Source organism: Palaemon carinicauda, chromosome 45 (genome assembly GCF_036898095.1).
Source record: "Palaemon carinicauda isolate YSFRI2023 chromosome 45, ASM3689809v2, whole genome shotgun sequence".
Lineage (NCBI taxonomy): Eukaryota > Metazoa > Arthropoda > Malacostraca > Decapoda > Palaemonidae > Palaemon > Palaemon carinicauda.
The window spans coordinates 27,935,221-27,954,006 of NC_090769.1; the positions used below are offsets into that span (position 1 = coordinate 27,935,221).

General features: G+C 38.8%; 2 protein-coding genes across 2 annotated transcripts in view; one reads left to right on the top strand and one right to left on the bottom strand.

The window, feature by feature from the left end:
* LOC137634940 (uncharacterized) overlaps nucleotides 1–18,786 on the bottom strand; it is a 592,943-nt gene that overhangs the window by 306,450 nt on the left and 267,707 nt on the right. The window lies entirely within an intron of this gene.
* Nucleotides 1–18,786, top strand: part of LOC137634812 (serine-rich adhesin for platelets-like) — a 79,372-nt gene that overhangs the window by 59,249 nt on the left and 1,337 nt on the right. The window contains exons 10-16 of the mRNA XM_068367363.1: nucleotides 1,533–1,677; nucleotides 9,808–10,035; nucleotides 10,431–10,543; nucleotides 11,785–12,103; nucleotides 12,737–12,863; nucleotides 16,239–16,377; nucleotides 17,965–18,085. Coding sequence (XP_068223464.1) covers nucleotides 1,533–1,677; nucleotides 9,808–10,035; nucleotides 10,431–10,543; nucleotides 11,785–12,103; nucleotides 12,737–12,863; nucleotides 16,239–16,377; nucleotides 17,965–18,085 — 1,192 coding nt within the window. The remainder of the gene's footprint in view (nucleotides 1–1,532; nucleotides 1,678–9,807; nucleotides 10,036–10,430; nucleotides 10,544–11,784; nucleotides 12,104–12,736; nucleotides 12,864–16,238; nucleotides 16,378–17,964; nucleotides 18,086–18,786) is intronic.

Sequence of the window (18,786 nt, forward strand, 5' to 3'; positions counted from 1 at the left end):
GTTCTTCCAACTCTTCTTCCCCTTCTAATTCTAATTGTGACCCTTCCAAAAAGTCCTCGAAGGCCAGGCATAGTTGTAAAAATAGGGATCTCCAAGACATCACTTCTCTTCTCTCTTTCGAAGGAGGTGGACGGCTCCCGGTCAGGGATCACTGTACCATGGCCCCGGTTACCTAGTCACCGGCCTTGCTACCCTGGTTGCCATCCTGGTTCCCTGCCCCACCATGCATGGTCCCAAGGTATGGGTGGCTGGCTTCACTACCCCATTAGGCAGGCTGGTCAGAGATGCATTCATTGCAATTTTTTTTGTAGGCCAGGTGTTGGGGGAGTTTGGGCACCTTCTCTCATCTTTTCCACCTGGATGGGGAGTGCTACTTTATTCTCTTTTTTTTTTTTGTGGATACTTTGGTATCCAGAATTAAGAAAATGGTACCTTTCAAGGACATTGCTGCAGCTGACGGCCCTAAGTTGGTGGCTAAGGTGACACGGCCCCACCATGCTCAACAGAGGGATGGGTATTTGGTATCTCTTCAATCCAATTTTATGGGTGCCTGAGCTCATTCTCGCCCTGAAGATAACTAACTTTCTGGTAGGTTGTTGAAATCACCTTCCCCACTCCTGCACTGAACAAGGAAGAGGACATGTCCAGAAAAGAACTTTACAATTTGGTTCTGGAGGACTTCCGCTTACCAATAAATGAATAGCCCTATTTTAAAGGAAAAAATTGTTTATGTACGCTTAGGGACATCAAAATATTTTTAAGAGTAGAAATTTGAGTCCTTAAGATTAAATTTTCCATCTCAACCAACCCCGTGAGTCCTAGGCCCAAGAACAAAAATGGCTATTCTATGACACGAAGGTGGGTGGGGCATCCTTTTCACCTATCATTACCAACCACCTAGTTAACAATTCAATGGCTGTTTCGGTGCCACAGAAGACCTATCCTTATTTTAAAGGACTTGCATTTCCGTAGCTAGATAAAAAAACAAATTGCCTATAACATTTTTTTTTTTTTATACTATCTAAAAATTTACCTCCTATCATGAAGGTTAGATATACAAGGAGTGAAACTATTAACTCCTGGGTAGAAGTTTTTTTCTGTATGTGCATTTACTAACCATTTGGTCTGTTATTTGTGGAATAATTATTCTGGGATTTCATTTGACATAAAATGGATTACAGTATGTCAAGAGACATAGGTTTTTATAAAATTTTTGAAATTCATATCTTTAGGATAAGAAAGGGTTTTGAATTTTAGCATAGCAAATGCGTTTGAATTCAATGAAAATTTGCACATTGCTTTACTCATACGCTAAATTCAGTAACTTTCCTAGTAACTTGGTAGCAGTGCTGAGTTGTAGTCCCTGGTTAGGCTGAAGGAACGTAGAGAGTAGAGGTCCCCTTTTTTGTTTTGTTTCATTTGTTGATGTCGGCTACCCCCCAAAATTGGGGGAGGTGCCTTTGGTATATGTATGTATGTATTTAAAAACTGTATTATAATTTTTTCCTTTTGTATATGAATCTTTCAACCAGGGGTTGGCTGAAGAACGCGTATGCTTTCAGCGGGCATCATCCCGTATGGTGTATTTGAACCTTGCTGTAAATGCAGTAAAACGACTACGTACTCAGCAAGAAGCGGGAGAGGCTGCCCAAGAGCTTTTAGATACTGATCCATCATGTAAGTTGATTGACAAGTTTAAACTTTCAAGTTCAAGAATCAATGGCTCTTGGGTATAATGTTCAGTTACTTAGGTGTAAATGGTTAGATATAAAATTTGAGTTAGACGACTAATAATCTTATACTTGATATATGGTTAACCCTTTTACCCCCTGGCTATTTGGAACTTTTCAACACTTTACCCCCAGGGTTTATTTTTTTTTTTTCAAGCACATTTTGCAATATAATTTATTTAAATTGCTCTAACAGCCTTAATTTTCGTCAAAGAGAGGTCAGGTTGGTCTCATTCTCTTGGAAAATGCCTGAAGTTTCTGAAAAAAATTATCAAAAATATGCAAAAAAAAATATAAATAGCAGTTTTTTGCAAGGACGTACCGGTACGTCCATGGGGGTAAAGGGATGGGTTTTGTGAAGCGTACCAGTACGTCCTTTGGGGGTAAAAGGGTTAATAAAGTACTAGATGAAATTATTATTCCAGAAACCTGACCTGATTTGAAATTTCACTTCACAGGTACCTAAGAGTGTGACTAATCAGATGAGTTAATAATACTCGATTTTACATGGCCATCATTCCTGTCATTTTAGAGGAGGATGAGAGAAAATCCAAGGATGAATTAAAATGCCAGAATAGAAATAGTGGTTTCTACCGGTACTTACCCAATATTCATTGAATTCCCATCCCTCTTTCCCCCATCCAATATTATTATTATTATTATTATTATTATTATTTTTTCAATATTAAACTTACCCGATAATCATGTAGCTGTCAACTCCGTTGCCCGACAGAATTCTATGGAGGGATACGCCAGCTATCACAATACTAGAAGGGGGTGTACTTACCAGCGCCACCTGTGGCCAGGTACTATAGTACTTCTTGTTGACACCTCCTCAATTTTTCCTCTGTCGTGCTTCCGGCAAGACGTTCTGGGATACGCTTATGTTCTTGGAGTATTTTCACGACTTTGGTGAAGTATTTCTCTTTGATTTCGGCTGTCGCTTTACTGGAAACTTCTATATTAGCTTAGTTAGCTTTTGGAATTAATTTAATTATGGTGACGAAGAGAGTATGAACTCTCTTTCACCTTTAAATGGCCGACCCTTCCCTTAGACGGAAGTGTTGGTGTCTAAGAGAGTATAGACTCTCTTTCTTAATTTTGCTTAACAAAAGTTATAGATTTATTTTATATCTCTCCGCCTCTTATAGGCCTCTTCGATTAACTTCCTTTTATTATAAACTTATTAAAATTAATTTTTATATTTGTTTATATTCGACCTTCCTAATAGTAGGCGGTCTTTTCTTGGTACCGAAGTTAATTAACATTGAGCCCGTCATTTCGGTTTTACCTGTTAACATATTATGCTATTTTAATGTCTTTGAAAGAATTTCTTTGATAGTCTAGTACTGTTTTCAAAGTTGAACTAACGTTTTGTTTTGTCTCTGCAGTTGTTGACGTTCAGAACGTTCAACTTGCGCTCTATCGTTACGATAGAGAAAGAATTTTCACGGTTTCACGTTGCAGTAAGAGTAACCGTGTCTAGCGTTTTGTTCATTCTTTCTTAACTTAATGGTTTTAATCCTAATAAAGGAACTTTTCATTTTGGGAAATATTTCAGTTTTTTCCTTTAACAATAATATGTTTTAACGATATATATGATTGGGCTCTTCTCTCAGGTTCTAAGTCAAGAGAGAGAGAGAGAGAGAGAGATAGAGACGGAGGGAGAAAGAGGAGGATAAACGTTTCATTCAAGCGAGTAACGTTGTTATCGTTTTTGCTCTTCTCCCTAGTCTCTTTAGGGGAAGAAGGTAAACGTTTCTAGAGTGATCTAGTGTTTAGTCTCTTTCCAGCCACTGAATTATTTATCTTTCATTAGATTTTTCTGTTACATTGTAATTCTGTTTTCGCAATTACTAACTTTTGAGAAAGGATAGAATTGCGTGTTTCAGGTACAAACCACTTAAAGTTTCGAGTTCAGTGAAATAAGTGCAAACAGAAAATCAAAGTGATAAGTGATTAGCGCAAAGTGTGTCAGTGTTGTGCGTGAGGGTACTTCTGTGCGCGCCAGTCGTCCTCCCAGTCCGGGACCTCTTGCAAGCTCCCAAGCCCAGGGGAGAAGCAATGTCGAAGGACAAAAGGGTTCAGCAGGCCTTGATCGGCGCACAGAAGTATCCTCGGTGGTTGTGGGCGTGTCTTACCGAGACCGTCACTCCCACCCGCAGACGATTGAGCCCTTATTTTGCTCGTCTGCAGAAGAAATTTAGGGGAGAAAACGCTGGTCTCAGGTCTCAAGACCTCTTAAACGTAAAGTCCAGACCTATGCCAGACGTACGAAGTTAGAGTTCAACAACCCGGATGCAGTCATTGGGTTAGCTCTGACTCTCCTCAGTCATCAGTTGAATGCACTCCGCCTAAGAGGAGTAAGGTTCTGCCGCAACAGATCTCTGCTGTTAAGGCTTTACCTCAGCAGACCTTAGTGTCTGCCGACCCCAAGTTGACTCTACTGCAGTCCATGCAGTCACAACTTTCGGTCTTGATGCGTGAGTGTCGGGCTGAGAAGGTTGCGCCTCCGCCTGCGCTCGCTCCGCCTGCGCTCGCTCCGCCTGCGCTCGCTCCGCCTGACCGCAGTACCACCTGCCAGGCGTACGATGTTGAGCCACGTTATGAGTTTACTGATCCCAGTGGTGTGCAGCTCCCTCCGCCTTCCTTAAGGCAACCTCAGCAATGGGAACAGGAGGCTTATACCTCTCTTCCTCCGCTTCCACTTGCTGTTCCACCAGTGAGGCAACACTCGCTTGAGGTACAACCTCTCCCATCCATGAGTCAGTCTCCTCAGCTCTCGCTGCAGCGAGCTCAACCCTCCTCAAGGCAAGCACCTTAACACCTTAGCCTTGCGCCTCAGGAGCCTCAACTTGCGAGATTTTTACTGCGTTCTGCGCAGCCACTACCTTTTCGCTCTCAGCTCACACCGCAGGAACCTCAACTCGTTCCTCAGGAACTTGCTACTGCGCATCCGCCAACCACTCAGCAAGCGCAACCCTTGAGTTCAGCCACTCATGCCAGGAGTCAGCCTCCTCCACCCATGCGCCTACCTTCTGCTACTTCCTTTGATCAGCCTTTGCAGACTGAGCCTCAGGTGTTCCCTCAACAGAGTCTTGAAGAGGAAACCACAACTATTGTTGTTCCAGCTCGTTCTGACTCTGCTGTTCAGCATACCTTACCTCCATTTTCAAACCTTATGATAATGGAGGTTATTTGTATTACTTATAAAAATATATTTGTATTCCTTGCAATATATTTTTAACAATATCGCAAAATATGGCAAAAATATGAATCATGAGTAATGAATGTAAGGTAAATATTATGTTGATATTAAAACCCCATGCAAGCATGCATAAAGCACTCTAGCACTGGTCATGGAATTTCTGAGAAATGTTAAACGCCATGCACACGCTCTGCTTACCTTACAGCATGCTCTACATACAGCATGCTCTGCTTACAGCATGCTCTGCATACTACATGCTCTGCATACAGCATGCTCTGCATTCAGCATGCTCTGCATACAACATGCTCTACATACAGCATGCTCTGCATACAGCATGCTCTGCATACAACATGCTCTGCATACAGCATGCTCTGCATTCAGCATGCTCTGCATACAACATGCTCTGCATACAGCATGCTCTGCATTCAGCATGCTCTGCATACAACATGCTCTACATACAGCATGCTCTGCATACAGCATACTCTGCATACAACATGCTCTGCATACCTTACCGCATGCTTCTCAGTCACACATCTTTGGTTGTTGCCAACTCACTAGACTGTCAAGCAGTTTCATAACGTTGCCTTCTAGTCTGCTGCTTTTGCACCAGTGAACCCTCACTGAGAGAACTTAGCTTTTCTAGGATATGGTCCCTGTAGATGAGAAAGTTCTTTTCTCCCTCCTTCTGATATTCCCTTGAGGACTCTGTCATTTGGAGGGAGCCTTTAGCTGCATAGCCTCCTATGGACTTTTATTTAAGCATAACATGCTTCCAGGGAAGGTAATGGTTCCACTTCAGTCGCTAATCCCGTCTGTTACCACACCTGCTCCCATAGACCTTGAGCTGTGTTGCAAGACATGCAGTCCAAGCTTAGTCCTTGTTAGAGGATTTTTTGTTTACGGAGTCAATGTGTCACGGGGAAGACGTTCAACAACCAACAGAAGTGACTTGTTGTGACGCAGTGCGGCAACCTCAGCAACCCGATAAGGAGTTGTCTGTACGACCCAGACAGTCTAGACAGATTCGGGTTGTCACTGTACTTCCTCGCTTGCCCATGATTGACAGTTCACAGACTGTGCAGCAGTACCATGATCTTGTGTCCGGCTCCGTCAGACGACTGGCTTTTAAGAGCTCCCACAAGTCGTCGCTGTCTGGAGATTTTCAAATGGACTATGGATCTGACCAAGGAACTGGGCCTCCTGGTCAATTTTGAGGAGTCTCAGCTCGTTCCATCCCAGACCATTGTCTCCTTGGGTATGGATCTTCAGAGTCGAGCTTTTCGGACTTTTCCGTCGGCCCCAAGGATCTTCCAAGCCCTAGAATGCATCCAGAGCATGCTGAGAAGGAACCGATGCTCAGTCAGGTTGTGGATGAGTCTAACAGGGACACTTTCATCGCTGGCCCTGTTCATCGTGTTAGGGAGACTCCACCTCCCCCCCCCCCCCCCCCCCTTCAGTATCATCTAGCTGCTCACTGGATAAAGGACATGACGCTAGAGACGGTCTCAGTTCCTGTTTCCGAAGAGAGGAGGTCTTCTCTCGCGTGGTGTAAGAACAGCTTTCTTCTCAAGGAAGTCTACCTTTGGCTGTTCAGAAACACGACCGCCGTCTCCTCTCGGACGCATCAGACACGGGCTGGGGTGCGACTTTGGACGGACAAGAATGCTCGGGAACATGGAATCAGGAGCAAAGGACACTTCACATCAATTGCAAGGAGTTGTTGGCGGTTATTCTGGCCTTGATAAACTTCAAGTCCCTCCAGCTTAACAAAGTGGTGGAGGTGGACTCTGACAACACCACAGCCCTGGCTTACATCTTCAAGCAGGGAGGGACTCTTTCGTGGAAGTTGTTCTAGATCGCAAGGGACCTACTCATCTGGTCTAAAGATCGAAAGCTAACTGGTAACGAGGTTCATTCAGGGCGGTATGAATGTCATGGCAGATCACCTCAGACGGAAGGGTCAGGTCATCCCCACAGAGTGGACCCTTCTCAAGAATGTTTGCAGCAGACTTTGGGCCCTGTGGGGTCAGCCAACCATAGATCTGTTCACTACCTCGATAACCTAGAGACTCCTGTTGTATTGTTCTCCGATTCCAGACCCAGCAGCAGTTCACGTGGATGCTTTTCTGCTGGATTGGTTCCATCTCGACCTGTATGCATTCCCGCCGTTCAAGATTGTCAACAGGGTACTTCAGAAGTTCTCCTCTCACAAAGGGACACGGCTGACGTTGGTTGGCTCCGCTCTGGCCCGCCAGAGAATGGTTCTTAGAGGTACTGCAATGGCTGGTCGACATTCCCAGGACTCTTCCTCTAGGAGTGAACCTTCTAAGTCTACCTCACGTAAAGAAGGTACACCCAATCCTCCACGCTCTGTGTCTGACTGCCTTCAGACTTTCGAAAGACTCTCAAGAGCTAGGGGCTTTTCGAAGGAGGCAGCCAGAGCGATTGCCAAAGCAAGGAGAACATCCACTCTCAGAATCTATCAGTCTCAAGGGGAAGTCTTCCGTAGCTGGTACAAGACCAATGCAGTTTCCTCAACCAGTACCACTGTAACCCAGATTGCTGACTTCCTGTTATATCTAAGGAAAGTAAGATCCCTTTCAGCTCCTACGATCAAGGGTTACAGAAGTATGTTGGCAGCGGTTTTCCGCCACAGAGGCTTGGATCTTTCCACCAACAAAGATCTACAGGACCTCCCTAGGTCTTTTGAGACCTCAAAGGAACGTCGGTTGTCCACTCCAGGCTGGAATCTAGACGTGGTCCTAAGGTTCCTTATGTCATCAAGATTTGAACCTCTCCAATCAGCCTCTTTTTAGGACCTCACATTAAAAACTCTTTTCCTCGTGTGCTTGACAACAGCTAAAAGAGTAAGTGAGATCCACGCCTTCAACAGGATCATTGTTTTCACATCTGAAACGGCTACATGTTCCTTGCAGCTCGGTTTTTGCTAAACGAGCTTCCTTCACGTCCTTGGCCTAAGTCGTTCGAGATCCCAAGCCTGTCCAACTTGGTGGGGAATGATCTGAAGAGAGTACTTTGCCCAGTTAGAGCTCTTAGGTACTATCTAAAAAGGTCTTAACCTTTACAAGGACAATCAGAAGCCTTATAGTGTGCTATCAAGAAACCTTCTTTTCCAAGTTCTAAGAACTCAGTTTCTTACTATTCAGGCTTCTGATTAGAGAAACACATTCTCATCTGAAGGAAGAAGACCTTGCTTTGCTGAAGGTAAGGACACATGAAGTGGGAGCTGTGGCTACTTCAGTGGCCTTCAAACAGAGCCATTCTCTGCAGAGTGTTATGGATGCAACCTATTGGAGAAGCAAGTCAGTGTTCGCATCATTCTATCTCAAAGATGTCCAGTCTCTTTACGAGTACTGCTACACCCTGGGACCATTCGTAGCAACGAATGCAGTAGTAGGCGAGGGCTCAGCCACTACATTCCCATAATCCCATAACCTTTTAACCTTTCTCTTGAATACTTTTTATGGGTTGTACGGTCGGCTAAGAAGCCTTCCACATCCTTGTTGATTTGGCGGGTGGTCAATTCTTTCTTGAGAAGCGCCGAGGTTAAAGGTTGTGATGAGGTCCTTTAGTATGGGTTGCAGCCCTGTATACTTTAGCACCTTTGAGTTGATTCAGCCTCCCAAGAGGAACGCTGCGCTCAGTAAGGAAGACGATCTTATTAAAGGCAGAGTAACGGTTCAAGTCGACTTCCTTACCAGGTACTTATTATTTCATTGTTATTGTGGATAACTGATTATATGAAATACGGGATACTTAGCTATCCTTTAGTCTTGTACACTGGTTTTTCACCCACCCCCCTGGGTGTGAATCAGCTACATGATTATCGGGTAAGTTTAATATTGAAAAATGTTATTTTTATTAGTAAAATAAATTTTTGAATATACTTACCCGATAATCATGATTTAATCGACCCTCCCTTCCTCCCCATAGAGAACCAGTGGACCGAGGAAAAATTGAGGAGGTGTCAACAAGAAGTACTATAGTACCTGGCCACAGGTGGCGCTGGTAAGTACACCCCCTTCTAGTATTGTGATAGCTGGCGTATCCCTCCATAGAATTCTGTCGGGCAACGGAGTTGACAGCTACATGATTATCGGGTAAGTATATTCAAAAATTTATTTTACTAATAAAAATAACATATTACTAGCCAAGCTACAACCCTAGTTGGAAAAGCAAGATGCTATAAGCCCAAGCGCTCCAACAGGGAAAAATAGCCAAGTGAGGAAAGGAAATAAATAAATAAATGATGAGAATAAAGTAACAATATATCATTCTAAAAACAGTAACAGCCTCAAAACAGATATGTCCTATATAAACTATTAACAACGTCAAAAACAGATGTCATATATAAACAATAAAAAGACTCATGTCAGCCTGGTCAACATAAAAACATTTGCTCCAACTCTGAACTTTTGAAGTTCTACTGATTCAACTACCCGATTAGGAAGATCATTCCACAACTTGGTAACAGCTGGAATAAAACTTCTAGAATACTGTGTAGTATTGAGCCTCATGATGGAGAAGGCCTGGCTATTAGAATTAACTGCCTGCTTAGTTAGGACTAAAAGTTATATAAACATACAATAGAAATACCATCTGGTGGTCATACTCTGGTATTATGGGACTCCTTAGGAAGATACTCAAAAAGTTTTTATTCTACGGCCTTTTTGTAAAGCTATACTTTGAGGGCATATTAGAAAGAATAGCTTATTTCAGTACATTGACATTCATATTATTTTCAAATATACAGTACTATATAAAGCCTTCCTATTGTGAATCCCAATTTTTATGTTGTTTTAATGCTTAAATCATATTTACTATTGTTTTTCACTATTTATTTTACAGTTAAAGAAAACACATTTATAGAGGATGCATCTGTATCAGAAAAGCCTTCAACATCTGGAATCTCTTCCACCTCTTCTCCGTCAACAGAAACCAAGTATCAACATCCTGTTAATCCAAATCATTCGAGATTATCCCATTTCTCAGTGTTAGCAGGTGGTGGGCATCGGGGTTCGTGGAGTATCGAGAAGCCAAAGAAAAATACCGTGGATGTTCAAAATTATTTGAAAGGTATGTATTGCACAGCAATGTGGTAAATTTGACATGCAACCATCAAATTAGAAAAAGGGATATGTTTTTACATTACTATAGAGACCATGTCATTTTTGTTATATTACTATTATCTAGTTTTACTGGAGATTGTTGTTTAAGGAAAATATTTAAAAAAAGATATATATATATATATATATATATATATATATATATATATATATATATATATATATATATATAGATAGATAGATAGATAGATAGATAGATAAATAGATATATTGTAAAGTTGTTAATTCACGTAGTGAGTATTGACCTTGTATTTTAGTTACTGCAAGCATTACACATAATAATAACCCTAAATGATTTTGTCTCTTCTCTTTGTATTATCTATATGTCTTCATTTTTATCTGCAGGTTCAAATTTCTACCATTACTTGAAAAAGTACATTTTAACGGATCAGCAACTTGGAGAAAACGGGTATCCAAGCCCAGATCCGAATGAGAAAGGAAAAGCTATCGTGAAAGTGGTAAGTATGATATTTTTCTTTTTGCTCTTCTAATTATAGCTATGATAGTTCTCGAGAGAACGATCCAGCATGGGTTTCTTATGGAAATATATAAAGTAGTGTTTATTTTAGATGTATAGGTAGTGGTTTAAGTTATACTTTTTTGAACTGTTAATCCTTTTACCCCCAGGCTATTTGGAAATTTCCAACCCTTTACCCCCAGGGGGTTATTTTTTCCCAGCACATTTTGCAGTATATATTTTTTGAATTGCTCTAACAGCCTTAATTTTTGTCATAGAGAGGTCAGGTTGGTCTCATTCTCTTGGAAAATGCCCGAATTTTCTAAAAAAATTATCAAAAATATGAAAAGAAAAATTTACAGCATTTTTTTGCAAGGACGTACCGGTACGTCCATGGGGGTAAAGGGATGGCTTATGTGAAACGTACCAGTACGTCCTTTGGGGGTAAAAGGGTTAACATAATCATCATTGTTGTAATAGTAGTATTTATGTCTGTGTATACTACCCCTTAATAGAGGAGCTTGCTATGAAGTCAATAGTGAGACATTTTTAGTCATTTTTATAGAAAAGGAATCTATCATTGTTGAGGTTCAGGTGGTAAATTGAATTACCTTTGATTTTCTCACCAGATACAAGTCTCCACTACTTATGGTAGGTTATAATTTATAGATTAATTTTGCTTTGCATATATCTTTTACATAATATTGATTTTCACAATTACAGTTTGTATTTTTTTTTTTTTTTTTATAAAATGTTGCTGTTTTAGATAGCTTTATTCACCCATCAGCGTAGTCTAATTGTTAGTTTTACTTTTTTTACTTTGTTTTACCTACATATCCATTTTTATTTTTAGTTAGATTCCATATTTCGTGCATTTTATCCCCTAGATTATCTAAGTTAATATAGTTAATCACCCCTATATCGGTAGGCCCTGCTGCTGCCTCCGATGCCTTAGATGACCGCGGAGGTAGCAGCAGTAGGGGATTCAGCATTATGAAGCTTCATCTGTGGTGGATAATGTGGGAGGGTGGGCTGTGACACCCTAGCAGTACCAGCTGAACTGGGTTGAGTCCCTTGTTAGGCTGGGAAGAACGTAGAGAGTAGAGGTCCCTTTTTTGTTTTTGTTTCTTTGTTGATGTCGGCTACCCCCCAAAATTGGGGGAAGTGCCTTGGTATATGTATGTATATCATTTGGATATTTTCTAGCTGGTCTTATATATCATACATAAACTTCTTTTCCAGGTTGACACTCGTAAGAAGCAGAGCCCAAGTTCTGTGGAACGATACTGTGATAGATGTTCTGTATTATATAAGGTTGATAAGTGGGGATTTCCCTTGTCGATTGGACCTTGCGTCCATCACTGGGGCCGCGCGTACAAAAGAAGAGGCTACTCAGGATTAGAAACACGATATTCGTGTTGTAGTGGTGACTTGGAATCAGAAGGGTGTGCCCAGGCTACAACTCACGTCTCTCAGAACTACGATCCTAATAATTTACATGGTTATGTTAGAACGTTACCCAAAGATGCTGCAGATAATGATTTTGGCGTGTTTGCATTAGGTAAGCCTGTGATTCTGCTTTTTGTATTAGTTTTAATGATATTTCAATGGGCAAATATGTAAATGTATATTCTTATAAAAGTTCAATTAATAAGTACAGTAAAGCATGCAGGTCAATTGAGTTCTTATGATTTTAATCTTATTCAATACTCGTATGCTTTGTTGTTTCAAGCGCTTTCTTATTGATAAGAAAAAGTGTAGCTCTACTTCATGGATAACTTTATCTTAACCCTTTTACTCCCACCATAAAGTTAAATTTCGAGCACATTTTGCTATATATTTTTTTTTTAATTGCTCTACCAGCCTTAGTTTTTCTCATAGAGAGGTCAGGTTGGTCTCATTCTTTTGTAAAATGCCTGAAGTTTCTCATAAAGTTATGAAATACATGCAAAAACATGTAAATAACAGTGTATTGCAAGAACGTACCGGTACGTCCTTTGGGGGCGAAAGGGTTAACTAATGTCTTCAAATGTTTTCTATCGGGTATCTGTGGTTGTATTTATATTTAATAAACAAAAGTCAAATGTTCTTATGTTGTATCGACCAATAAAGATAACATTCATTATCTAACAGAGTTTGGTTTTTGAAGGATTTTATTAATGATCTGAGACGTTTATGATTTATTATCCAACAGATTGTGAAATGTGTTATACAACCGCTGGTAGTGAGCTTACCAGGATAACTGTCATTGATGCTGATGGGAAAACTGTATATGAACAGTTAGTTAAGCCAGAAAACCCTATTATTGATTATAATACAAGGTAAGTGATTTGCACTTCAGTCCTCAAGATGTTGAATGTGGTTCATTCTTGAGTTTTAGTGTTGCCTCATAAGTTGAGTTGGTTATTTGTTCTGGCCTATTATTTACATATTCTCCTCTGTCCTTATACACCTGACAACACTGAGATTACCAAACAATTCTTCTTCATCCAAGGGGTTACTGTACAGTAATTGTTCATAGCCCACTTTCCTCTTGCTAAGGGTAGAAGAGACTCTTTAGCTATGGTAAGCAGCTCTTCTAGGAGAAGGACACTCCAAAATCAAACCATTATTCTCTAGTCTTGGGTAGTGCCATAGCCTCTGTACCATGGTCTTCCACTGTCTTGGGTTAGAGTTCTCATCGCTTGAGGGTACACTGGGCCATACTATTCTATTTAATTTCTCTTCCTCTTGTTTTGTTAAAGTTTATATAGTTTATATAGGAGATATTTATTTTAATGTTGTTGCTATTCTTAAAATATTTTATTTTTCACTTTTTCCTTTCCTCACTGGGCTATTTTCCCTGTTGGAGCCCCCTGGCTTATAGCATCCTGATTTTCCAACTAGGGTTGAAGCTTAGCAAGTAATAATAATAATAATACAGTACTAATATTCTTTCGAGTTATAGTTATGTTCACAGAGTATACACATCAAATTCATGTTGGTTTATATTTTAATCCTAGCACTCATCTCTGAGAGCTTTCTTCTCAGTTTGTTCCATGTCTCTTTGTTTAAGAAATATTACAGAAAGCTAATTTGGAAAAAGAATATTAGTTTAGCACTAAAATTATGTTCCTGAGATTTGTTTTGTTTTATGTACTCGGTTGAGTCCCTTGTCAGGCTGGGAGGAACGTAGAGAGTAGAGGTCCCCTTTTCTGTTTCATTTGTTTGATGTCGGCTACCCCCCAAAATTGGGGAAGTGCCTTGGTGTATATGTATGTATGTACTATCTCATTCATACAATATCCTCACCTTTATGCACTGTGCATTCATTTGGGATCATACTGCGCTCAGAATTCAAACTTCTTATCCATGGAATTTTACGTAATATGGTATATAAATGCATTAAACTTGCTCTCTCTCTCTCTCACAAATTAATCATCTCTTAAAATAAAAATGACAAATAACTTAATGAACTATTATAAAAATGCAAATAAAGATAAAGAAATTTTAAAGTACCGCATATTAAACACAAAAGTTACAGATCCAAAACATGGGGTGTATCTGATAACCTAGTTGATATTTCCATGACTTGGATGTGTGTGAGATACATATTTTCTGAATTTAATAGTTCATTATTTTGATTGTATCACAAAATCAATTTACACACATTTTTGTATATTTTCAGAATCGTAAATCATGAGAACATATCCCAACGATAAGTTGTTTATATTTCTATCAATATGTCCCAGCAGAAGAAATACTCTGGCATAAATTTTTTTTTCTAATTTAGACTTAGTTCTTTCTCAAATTATCCTTAGAAAATTTAACATGACTTTAAATTAAGTGGGGAATTTATAGTCTAAGATCCATTGGATGAATGGAATGGAGTATGCTGTACTGTATGTAGACCTTTATTAGTCATTCAAGGTAGAGCCAGTTTACTGGCTTAGCTCATACTTAACTTGCCTGTCTGTTCATCCTAGTTTTTAAGCTTTTATTCTTCTGACCTGTTTTATTGTGCTTCTTTAGATCATCGTATTCCTAGTGTTGTAAGTAGGATTCTCTCAAGTTTTGGATAAGTTAGAGACTAAGGAATTGGCTTCCCTAGTCTTTTATTTTGGCCTTATATGGCTACTGGCTGCCTTTTAAAACAATTGCTTAACCCTTTTACCCCCAAAGGACGTACTGGTACGTTTCACAAAACCCATCCCTTTACCCCCATGGACGTACCGGTACGTCCTTGCAAAAAAATGCTGTAAATTTTTTTTTTTTTTTTTCATATTTTTGATAATTTTTTTTTAAAAATTCAGGCATTTTCCAAGAGAATGAGACCAACCTGACCTCTCTATGACAAAAATTAACCCTGTTGGAGCAATTTAAAAAAAATATACTGCAAAATGTGCTGGGAAAAAAATAACCCCTTGGGGGTTAAGGGTTGGAAATTTCCAAAGAGCCTGGGGGTAAAAGGGTTAATAGAATCTTCTATTGTTGATAGTATTTTGATTTATATCTTTCATTACATGTCTACTGGAAAAGTCTTGCAGCATTTTCACAAGACCACAAATACAGTAACCATTACTGTCACAATATACATTTTCTCAACCTTCTCAAGTTCTCAGGATAAAGTGCATTTTGCCTGTTTTTCCATTTGAGGATATTGTGTATAAACACGCTCCCTTATCGTCTTCTATCAGCGTGCCTTTTTCCCATTCGTATGGGGTAACGCGGCTACGCTTAAAATCTTATAACCTTTTACTCTTGTGTTTAGCTAGTATGATATAAACTTTTATGCTAATGTTTATTTGCTACTGGAAAACACATTTATCTGTCTTTACCACCACTTAATTAGAATAGATTAGTCGAAAACCAAGATCATTGCTGTTTCCTGGGAAGTCCCAGAGCTATATATTGCTTGACTATTTCATAGATATACTCATACATGATCGTTTATAGGGATTGTATTGATTAACTTATGATATGGTATATGTAATTCCTAATCCAGTACAGTAGAACTTCAGAGGTGGATCACTTTTAACCTCTTAAGAAATTGATGTTTTGAGAAGTTTTTGTCCTGAACAATCTTTGGTTTTCCTAGAAGGTAGAATGCATTATGGAACTTTGCATTACCACTTCACATTTTTATGTTTTATTGAGGTCTACCCCTTATATAAGTAATTTTTTTTTTTTTTTTTTTTTTTTTTTTTGCTATGCTTTGCTTCTTTTTGTAATGGATCTTGGTCTGAGGCAGTAAAGGCAATCAATGTGAATATTGTCAACTTGTTAACCCTTTAACCCCCAGGCTATTTGGAAATTTCCAACCCTTAACCCCCAGGGGGTTATTTTTTTCCCTGCATATTTTGAAGTATATTTTTTTTAAATTGCTCCAACAGCCTTAATTTTTGTCACAGAGAGATCAGGTTGGTCTCATTCTCTTGGAAAAATGCCTGAATTTTCTAAAAAAAAAAAAATATAAAGAATATGAAAAAAAAAATTTTATAGCAGATTTTTGCAAAGACGTACCGGTACGTCCATGGGGGTAAAGGGATGGCTTTTGTGAAACGTACCAGTACGTCCTTTGCGGGTAAAAGGGTTAATCATCTTTTACTCAGCAAATATTTTTAACTAAAGATCCCTTTCATACATGCTAAGCAACTGATTAAAATGCAACATTATTTTTTAAAAAATGCTGAATGATTTTTTTTTTTTCTCCGTAGATTCTCAGGAATAACTGAAAGTGACATGGATGATGTAAAAACAAATATACGTGATGTGCAAGCATCTTTGCTGGCAAAGTTTTCAGACAAGACGATACTAATAGGACACAGTCTTGAATCTGACTTCCATGCATTAAAGGTGGGTATTTTGTGTATGCAATTTGTTTCAATACTGCACAGACCTATTTTACAGTGCTGCTTTTCTTAAATTTATGGTAAATATTACTTAAGGCTATTCATAAATATTACAGACAACTGAAATACTAGGTATCGTTACTCGATGTTTCAATGATGGGAATAATAAGATTACTCGGTGACGAATCGATAGAAAATCACTGGATTTGCCCCTTGAATTCCACCCAAAATATGACGTCACCAGGCGTGTGCGCTTTGATTCAACTCAACAAAGAATGACTTGCGAAATATGTAAAACCATGCTGTTTTTCGTCCAAGAAAAAAATACTAACCCAGCAGAAGTATTTTATTTTTATAATGTCAAAGAAAATATTTTTCCTATTAGTATACTTTCATTAGATAAATATTGATCTGCATTACTAACAGAGATGAAACTCGCATAAAATATGATATGCTCTCCTCGTTGTGGAGTCAAATTTATGCTGCATATTGCTTATAACAGCTGATACAGCCTCATGAAATACTTTCTATCACTTCTCGATATTTCAACTATGGGAACACTAACACTAATTGATAACCTATTGAAAGGAAATCACTCGATGTGCCCGCTTGTTTTCCAAGGCTTCGACAAAAATATGACCACCAGACATATACAGTATGAACTCAAGATATTAAATCTTTTCTTAATATATTTTTTTAGTTAAAATGGACGCTTTATATCAACATTAAAATAGAATACTAACTTACCAAGATAAATTAATTGATTTTTAAACAAGAAAATAGGTTATTTCTAAGGAAATAGTGGTCCTATTAGTGTACTCTTTCCGACAGACTAGTGATCTCATCACAGTGAAAAAGTGGTCCTAAAATCGAAGTCGTAAGTCGCATAGGTTGTAAGTTGACGACTACCTGTAATTCCCACTCTATCTGTGCCAGTGATCTCGCTTGTGTCTAAATCGTAGGCCCCTGTGAGTGTGTCTACTCCCTCCCCCTTAACAGTGTTCCCCATGTGTTGTCATTCCTGTTGGAGCAACCGAGGTGGTTTCTCCCCCTTAGGGGAACTTCGTTGTCGTTGGTCGTTCAGACCCTGAGGTGAGGATTTGAAAGTGGAAGAAACATGTGCATTCCTCTTCCGCTGACTCCTCTTAGACTACCAATTGTAATTAGGGTGTCATCCTCTTCGTCTACCAATTGTAATTAGGGTGTCATCCTCTTCGTCTACCAATTGTAATTAGGGTGTCATCCTCTTCGTCTACCAATTGTAATTAGGGTTGTACTGTGTTTATATAGTTTTTGAGCTTCTAAGAGGCATATAATTACTAAGTAGAAAAATAATTTAGTGTACCATTTTATTGCTTTCCTTGTATGTTTTACTGACTATTTGCTTACCTGATTTATCAAAGAGGAGCATATTTTTTCACGTAATCAGTTATTACATCTTGTTTCATTATGGGCTCCTTTGTCCTAAAATGTTAAGTTTATGGTGTAGAATGAATAAATATTGTTTGTCTGTGAACTTATCAAAACATTGTATTATGTAAATAGAATTATTGCCCGGTAGTAAACTATTTCTTTTTCTCTCTATTTTCAGCTCATCCATGATACTGTTGTAGACACAAGCGTTGTCTTTCCACATAAAATGGGACCGCCATATAAGAGGGCATTGAAAAATTTGGCATCCGAATATCTAAAGAAAATTATACAAAATGATGGTATGTATTATTTCCTTACAGGGTCAGAATTATTTTAGTCAGTACAAATATAATCTGTAGCTATTAGATTTATTTTGGTAGATATTTTGTAGCCTCTAGTGTAATACTTTATTGATAAGAACAGGCCAAAATTACTATAGTTTTTTCTTAGGGAAGTCTTCTCCACTACCATGAAGAAGCCATTGTTTATGGAGTCTATATTGCAATCTTTGCTGAACATACTTATAATTTAATGGATAGCAACAGTCTTTTATACTCTACAAATTATTACTTTTTATGTGGTTTAGTTAATGTTAAAAAGCATAAGTTGTAAACAAATGCTCAGGTCAAATTTGTTAAATTATCAGTCATAAGATAAATGGAAGCATACACTAAAACACGAAATCGTTTTTGTAATAATCCGTAACCTGGAAAAACAGAAGCACCATCATTCATTTTCTCTTCTACCAAAAGGGATAGATATCTTGCTCTTTTACTTCCCATCTCAACCCCTCCTTAAACATCTTGAAGCTGGGTAGCTAAACAATCGCTCTCTCATAGGATGAGTCAAGGCATGCGGAAAAAAAATAGTTTTTTAAAGTTGAAAATACATGTATAGGAATAAATATATTTAGAGAGCAAAGGCGAGAGGCAGTTCATATTTTCCTTTTATTAGGAGTAAAAGGTTCTTTTTAATAAATGATAATTTTTGTATGAATTAT